We start from the raw sequence: 5,995 nt of genomic DNA, 5'->3' as shown, positions 1-5,995 counted from the left end.
CCAAAGTCCCGGGTCGAAGAGTTTGCGGGCCGCGAACACAAGGCTCTGAGGCTCGAACACTGGTAGTGGCTTTGAAGGACAGGGAAATTGTTTTGAGGCGATCACAGCACCTACGCTGAGACCAGCTGCATGACACAGGATGGAGGCCGGCAGGAGGGAGAGCCGCTTCCCGCTCGGCGACGAGGGACAGAGAAGAGGCAGGCGGGAAGTGGAGAAGCAAAGAACTCAAGACCCACTGCCTCTGGGGGTAAGCAGGGACCCACGCCGGGTCTGGCCCCCGTGGGCGCAGCGGGAAAGCAGGACCTCAGAGGTTACCGGCAGAAACCGCCTCCGGGTGAAAAGTCGCACGAGAGACGGACAGCTGCTGAGCCAATGGGTCCAGCTTACGGGGGCCGGATGTTGCCTCCCATTGGTGGTTATTGGGCGCGACCAGCAACCAATGAGTCAGTCCTGGGGGCGTAGCAGTGACGTTAGCTGCGGGTGAAGCTGCTTCGAATCGGCGGCGGCCAGCTTGGTGGTCTGGACCAATCAGCGGCCTCCAACTAGCAGAGGCTTGGCCAATCGGCGGCCTCCACGACAAGGCTGGGGGGAGGGTATATAAACGCAGTCGGGGGACCCTCGCGGTAGACGCTGGCGAAGACTTCACAGATATTTGAGTTAGGGGCTTTCCGAGCGTGAGAGGTTAGCGCCGCGGCCTTCCTTTTTGGATCAGTCCTTCGCCTTGTCCGCTGCTCCTCTTGACCCCAGTCCCTGTGTCGCCCTCAGGTTGGTAACCTCGGTGCGTTCCCGTGCTTCGGCCTTGGCTGGATTGCTTGCGACGCCTTGCCTGCCTGTCGACCGACAGCGACGCCAAGATGAAGCTCTCCCTGGTGGCTGCGGTGCTGCTGCTGCTCGGCGCGGCGCGGGCCGACGAGGAGGACAAGAAAGAGGACGTGGGCACGGTGGTCGGCATCGACCTGGGGACCACCTACTCCTGGTAAGTGGAGTTTGTGGAAAGGGGAGTATGGGGCGTGGCCCTGGGTTGCGGAGAGAATGGCCGTGCTGATTCTTCGGTTGGGTTTTTCCGCCAGCGTTGGGGTGTTTAAGAACGGCCGCGTGGAGATCATCGCCAACGATCAGGGCAACCGTATCACGCCGTCTTATGTGGCCTTCACTCCCGAAGGGGAGCGTCTGATCGGCGATGCAGCCAAGAACCAGCTCACCTCCAACCCGGAGAACACAGTCTTCGACGCCAAGCGGCTCATCGGCCGCACCTGGAATGACCCGTCAGTGCAGCAGGACATCAAGTTCTTCCCTTTCAAGGTTCGACGGGGTTTTTTCACCGGATAGGAAGTGGGTGGGCGGTGGTGGGAGTATTTGAGAAGTTACAGAAAAAGTGTTTACAAAAAAGATTAGAGACATGTAATAGCTTTTTAATAATTCTGATGGGTTGTAAAACTTACTAAGTTGTCAGACAAACTTCTCACATAACTACTTTGTCCGATAGTTTAGGATTAAGGGAAATATTTCTGGTCATTATTCAGCTCCAAGAGATCAAAGTAAACCAAACTATGGGGGGAGAAGACTCTCAGACATTCCTCCTTTTTTTAAAGCTTGAAGTGTTAATTGCTTCTGTGTCTGCAAATAATAATAATTCTTTACAATAGGTGGTTGAAAAGAAAACTAAACCATACATTCAAGTTGATATTGGAGGTGGCCAAACAAAGACTTTTGCTCCTGAAGAAATATCCGCCATGGTTCTCACTAAAATGAAGGAAACTGCTGAGGCTTACTTGGGAAAGAAGGTAAATGTCTCCAGAACAGTGTTAAGTAATTTTATTTCTATTCTTGATTGATCATGTTGTATAAATGCTTTCATCATTTTAATAATTTGAATGTGAATGACATTCATGTGTATCAGTTTTAATGACTTGTATGCTTTACTGTAGGCCAAACAAAATACTAGGGGCTTCTCCCTGGGTATAAAACTATACATATTATGCCCTTCTTACAAATAAACTGGCTTAGAAACTAAAGTAATGGTTTGACTGTAACGTAAGGGTAAAGCCATGTGATTAAAATTCACTTTACCTTTCGTTATCCTTGTAGGTTACCCATGCAGTTGTTACTGTACCAGCCTATTTCAATGATGCCCAACGCCAGGCAACCAAAGATGCTGGAACTATTGCTGGATTGAATGTTATGAGGATCATCAATGAGCCGTAAGTGTTACATTCAAGCGTATGGCATATTTGCTAAATAAGGAAAATGTAAGCTTAACTGAACTTTTTTTTTCTTACTCTCCTTACAGGACAGCAGCTGCTATTGCTTATGGCCTGGATAAGAGGGAAGGGGAGAAGAACATCCTGGTGTTTGACCTGGGTGGTGGAACCTTTGATGTGTCTCTTCTCACCATTGACAATGGTGTCTTTGAAGTTGTGGCCACTAATGGTGACACTCATCTGGGTGGAGAAGACTTTGACCAGCGTGTCATGGAACACTTCATCAAACTCTACAAAAAGAAGACCGGCAAAGATGTTAGGAAAGACAATAGAGCTGTGCAGAAACTCCGACGTGAGGTAGAAAAGGCCAAACGGGCCCTGTCTTCTCAACATCAATCAAGAATTGAAATTGAGTCCTTCTATGAAGGAGAAGACTTCTCTGAGACCCTGACTCGGGCCAAATTTGAAGAGCTCAACATGGTATGTTCCTTGTTTTTTGCTTTGCTAATGAGATCTAGTTAGAATCTCTTGAGTTTGAGACATTGCATTTAGAAGTCTAGACAGTATCTCAGTATAACATGCATTAATCATCACAGTACTGTCTCTTATTCTAGGACCTGTTCCGTTCTACCATGAAGCCTGTCCAGAAAGTGCTGGAAGATTCTGATTTGAAGAAGTCTGATATTGATGAAATTGTTCTTGTTGGTGGCTCTACTCGAATCCCAAAGATTCAGCAACTGGTTAAAGAGTTCTTCAATGGCAAGGAGCCATCCCGTGGCATAAATCCAGATGAGGCTGTAGCATATGGTGCTGCTGTCCAGGCGGGTGTGCTCTCTGGTGACCAAGATACAGGTAGGTCAATGGCGCAAGCATCTTCCACACTGCTTCAGCAGCTTGATGGGAAGAATACAATTAGCTCTTGTTATAGAAAGCAATAGAGCATGAGCAATAAGTCACACAGCTAGAAAAAGGGTACAGGGATGGCAAAACATGGTGTAGTTTCAAGATCCTTAGCAATTATATTTAATTCAATGCTTCTAAACTGGTTTTGCATAGAGCCTAACGAGGTAGCAAGGTGGAGAAGATAAAGTTGTGTTATTCATGGGGAGACTGCTTGGTGTAGTGCTCATATGAGTCTTGAATTAGAACTTACCTCTATATTACCTCTGCAGGTGATCTGGTACTGCTTGATGTATGTCCCCTTACGCTTGGTATTGAAACTGTGGGAGGTGTCATGACCAAACTGATTCCAAGGAACACTGTGGTGCCCACCAAGAAGTCACAGATCTTTTCTACAGCCTCTGATAATCAACCGACTGTTACAATCAAGGTTTATGAAGGTAATTGCTTACATTTGTTAATACCATGTTGTGTTTGTTAACAGCATGATTTCTTGCTTAATGCGTTCTATTGAAAAGACTAGGTAAAGAAAAATCTGCTTTTTTCAGATTTGGGTCTCTGTTTTGACTAGGGTTGAAATTGGTATGGTCAGCATTAAAATCCAGTTATCTAGCTCTCTTAGCACTCCTTCCCATTAAAAATAATTTTTGAATTAGCTCTGGAATACGGGAACAAGAAAAGGGTTCATGTAAAGTAGGTGAAATTCAATTGAGTTAGTAGCAACTTAACTCACTGCGAGTCCCATTTGTTGCTCCTTACAGACCAGTGACCCACTTCTAGCTTAATGCGAGCACCCTTGCCACTGTGGGCTCTAACAGACCAAAATGGAGGGATCCAGGTGTCCTATTTTTCAGTAACAACTAACAAGGTTTTTGTGTACAACTTCTAGGTGAACGACCCCTAACGAAAGACAATCACCTTCTGGGAACTTTTGATCTGACTGGAATTCCTCCTGCTCCCCGTGGGGTCCCACAGATTGAAGTCACTTTTGAGATAGATGTGAATGGCATTCTCCGAGTGACAGCTGAGGACAAAGGTACAGGCAACAAAAATAAGATCACAATTACCAATGACCAAAATCGCCTGACACCTGAAGAAATTGAAAGGATGGTTAACGATGCAGAGAAGTTTGCCGAGGAAGACAAAAAGCTCAAGGAGCGCATTGATACTAGGAATGAATTGGAAAGTTATGCCTATTCTCTAAAGAATCAGATTGGAGATAAAGAAAAGCTGGGAGGTAAACTCTCCTCTGAAGATAAGGAGACCATGGAAAAAGCTGTAGAGGAAAAGATTGAATGGCTGGAAAGTCACCAAGATGCCGACATTGAAGATTTCAAAGCTAAAAAGAAAGAACTAGAGGAAATCGTTCAGCCAATTATCAGCAAACTCTATGGAAGTGCAGGCCCTCCCCCAACTGGCGATGAGGAATCAGCAGACAGAGATGAATTGTAGACATTGTTCTGCTAGTGCTGTAATTTTGTAAATACTGGACTCAGGAACTTTCGTTAGGAGAAAATTGAGAGAACTTAAGTTTCAAATGTAATTGGAATCTTCACCTTGGAGTGGAGTTGAAAATGCTATAGCCCAAGTGGCTGTTCACTGCTTTTCATTAGCAGTTGCTCTCATATGTCTTGGGGTGGGGGGAGAGGAAAAATTGGCTTTCTTGCAGTTGTTCACCGTGAAAATGTTCTATTTAACAATTGGGTCATGTGCATCTGGTGTAGGAACTTTATTTTCTACCGTAAGTGACACCAATAAATGTTTGTTATTTACACTGGTCTTTTTTGTGATAAGCTTTCTAATTAGGTCATTTTTAAGTTTAAATTCTCGTGGGGGTGTTGAGGTAGGGACACATTTTTATTAAAAACTCTGAGAATTTGCCTAACTTCAAGAAAAAGGGGTGGGAGAGTCACCCATATCCTCACTTAAGCAAGGGCCATTTCACAATGCCCAAGAGTGAAGTCTTCTTGAACATACTTGAAATTTCCCATTTCCCTTTTCTAAAACTGTCTTTCTGGTAGCTTTTTATTACTAATTATGTTTTATAGCTGCTTGAATTTTCTAGACTTGATACGGAGATGGATCATATGTTAACTTTACACCCCCTTGGATTCAATTCCTTATTTTAGGGTGTAAAGCTGTATTTTGAACCTCACTATGTTAGAATACCCATTTGAAATTTATCAATAATATGAGTGGGATCTAGGATGGTGACCTTCAAACTACATTAAGCCCCACTGCAATTTTGGGTCAAAAGCAGTATTGTCAAGACAGATTTACGGTCACTTGGATTGGCTTCCTGAGGAAAGAGGTGTAGGTGAATATAAGGGGCAGGCTATCTGGTGCTAATATGAAATGCAATACCACCCAAGGATAGCTATTTTTCAGATGAGCAACGGCTGAAAGGTTAATTTGCTAACTGGCAGATCTGATACCTGTTAGCATGATTGTGTTACCCTGAGGCCCAGACCTGCTGCAATGCCCAGAATCATTGATGGGCCTGGAGTAATACTTCATCTTCGGGCCAAGTTAAATACAAACATTAAAAATCACCTGCAATGCTGTGTGCAGTGGGTTTAGGGGTTAGTTGGGAAAGACAAGGGCCAGTCTTCTCCCTTGGCTCACTACCAAATGCCAGTAGTCTGCACTTCTTTCTGAGGAGTGGCTACTGATTATTAAAAATACACTTAAGCCCTGGCCAAGCAGTTCAGTAGGTTACTGTCTGTTACACCAATGTTATGGGTTCAATCCCTGGTCAGGGCAATGAATGCATAAGTGGAACAAGTTGATGTTTCTCTTCCTTTCTCTCTCAAAAAATAAAAAAAAAAGCCACTTGAACCTATAAATTTCCACTCCATGATTTCTACAGCTTATGTTTTATCTAGCAATTATGA

General features: G+C 44.7%; 1 protein-coding gene across 1 annotated transcript; it reads left to right on the top strand.

Moving 5' to 3' along the window:
* The first annotated feature begins 599 nt into the window (after positions 1 to 599).
* HSPA5 (heat shock protein family A (Hsp70) member 5) lies at positions 600 to 4,873 on the top strand. The gene is made up of 9 exons (XM_090274715.1): positions 600 to 681; positions 766 to 976; positions 1,071 to 1,302; positions 1,647 to 1,784; positions 2,089 to 2,201; positions 2,291 to 2,681; positions 2,816 to 3,053; positions 3,374 to 3,541; positions 3,991 to 4,873. Exons 2-9 carry the CDS (start codon positions 855 to 857, stop codon positions 4,551 to 4,553), a joined length of 1,965 nt encoding a protein of 654 aa, XP_090130841.1. The 5' UTR covers positions 600 to 681; positions 766 to 854; the 3' UTR covers positions 4,554 to 4,873.
* The last annotated feature ends 1,122 nt before the right edge of the window (positions 4,874 to 5,995 follow it).

The sequence above is a fragment of the Furipterus horrens genome, unplaced genomic scaffold (assembly GCF_987537825.1).
Source record: "Furipterus horrens unplaced genomic scaffold, mFurHor1.1.pri manual_scaffold_4, whole genome shotgun sequence".
NCBI classification, from domain to species: Eukaryota; Metazoa; Chordata; class Mammalia; order Chiroptera; family Furipteridae; genus Furipterus; species Furipterus horrens.
This window is presented reverse-complemented; position numbering and strand designations above follow the sequence as displayed.

What these genes read in the sequence shown, in the direction of transcription:
- HSPA5 (XM_090274715.1), top strand. Translation starts at nt 855, where the DNA reads ATGAAGCTCTCCCTGGTGGCTGCGGTGCTGCTGCTGCTCGGCGCGGCG. An exon ending in AGGCTTACTTGGGAAAGAAG is followed by an intron (nt 1,785 to 2,088) that starts GTAAATGTCTCC and finishes TTATCCTTGTAG; the next exon opens with GTTACCCATGCAGTTGTTAC. An exon ending in TACAATCAAGGTTTATGAAG is followed by an intron (nt 3,542 to 3,990) that starts GTAATTGCTTAC and finishes TACAACTTCTAG; the next exon opens with GTGAACGACCCCTAACGAAA.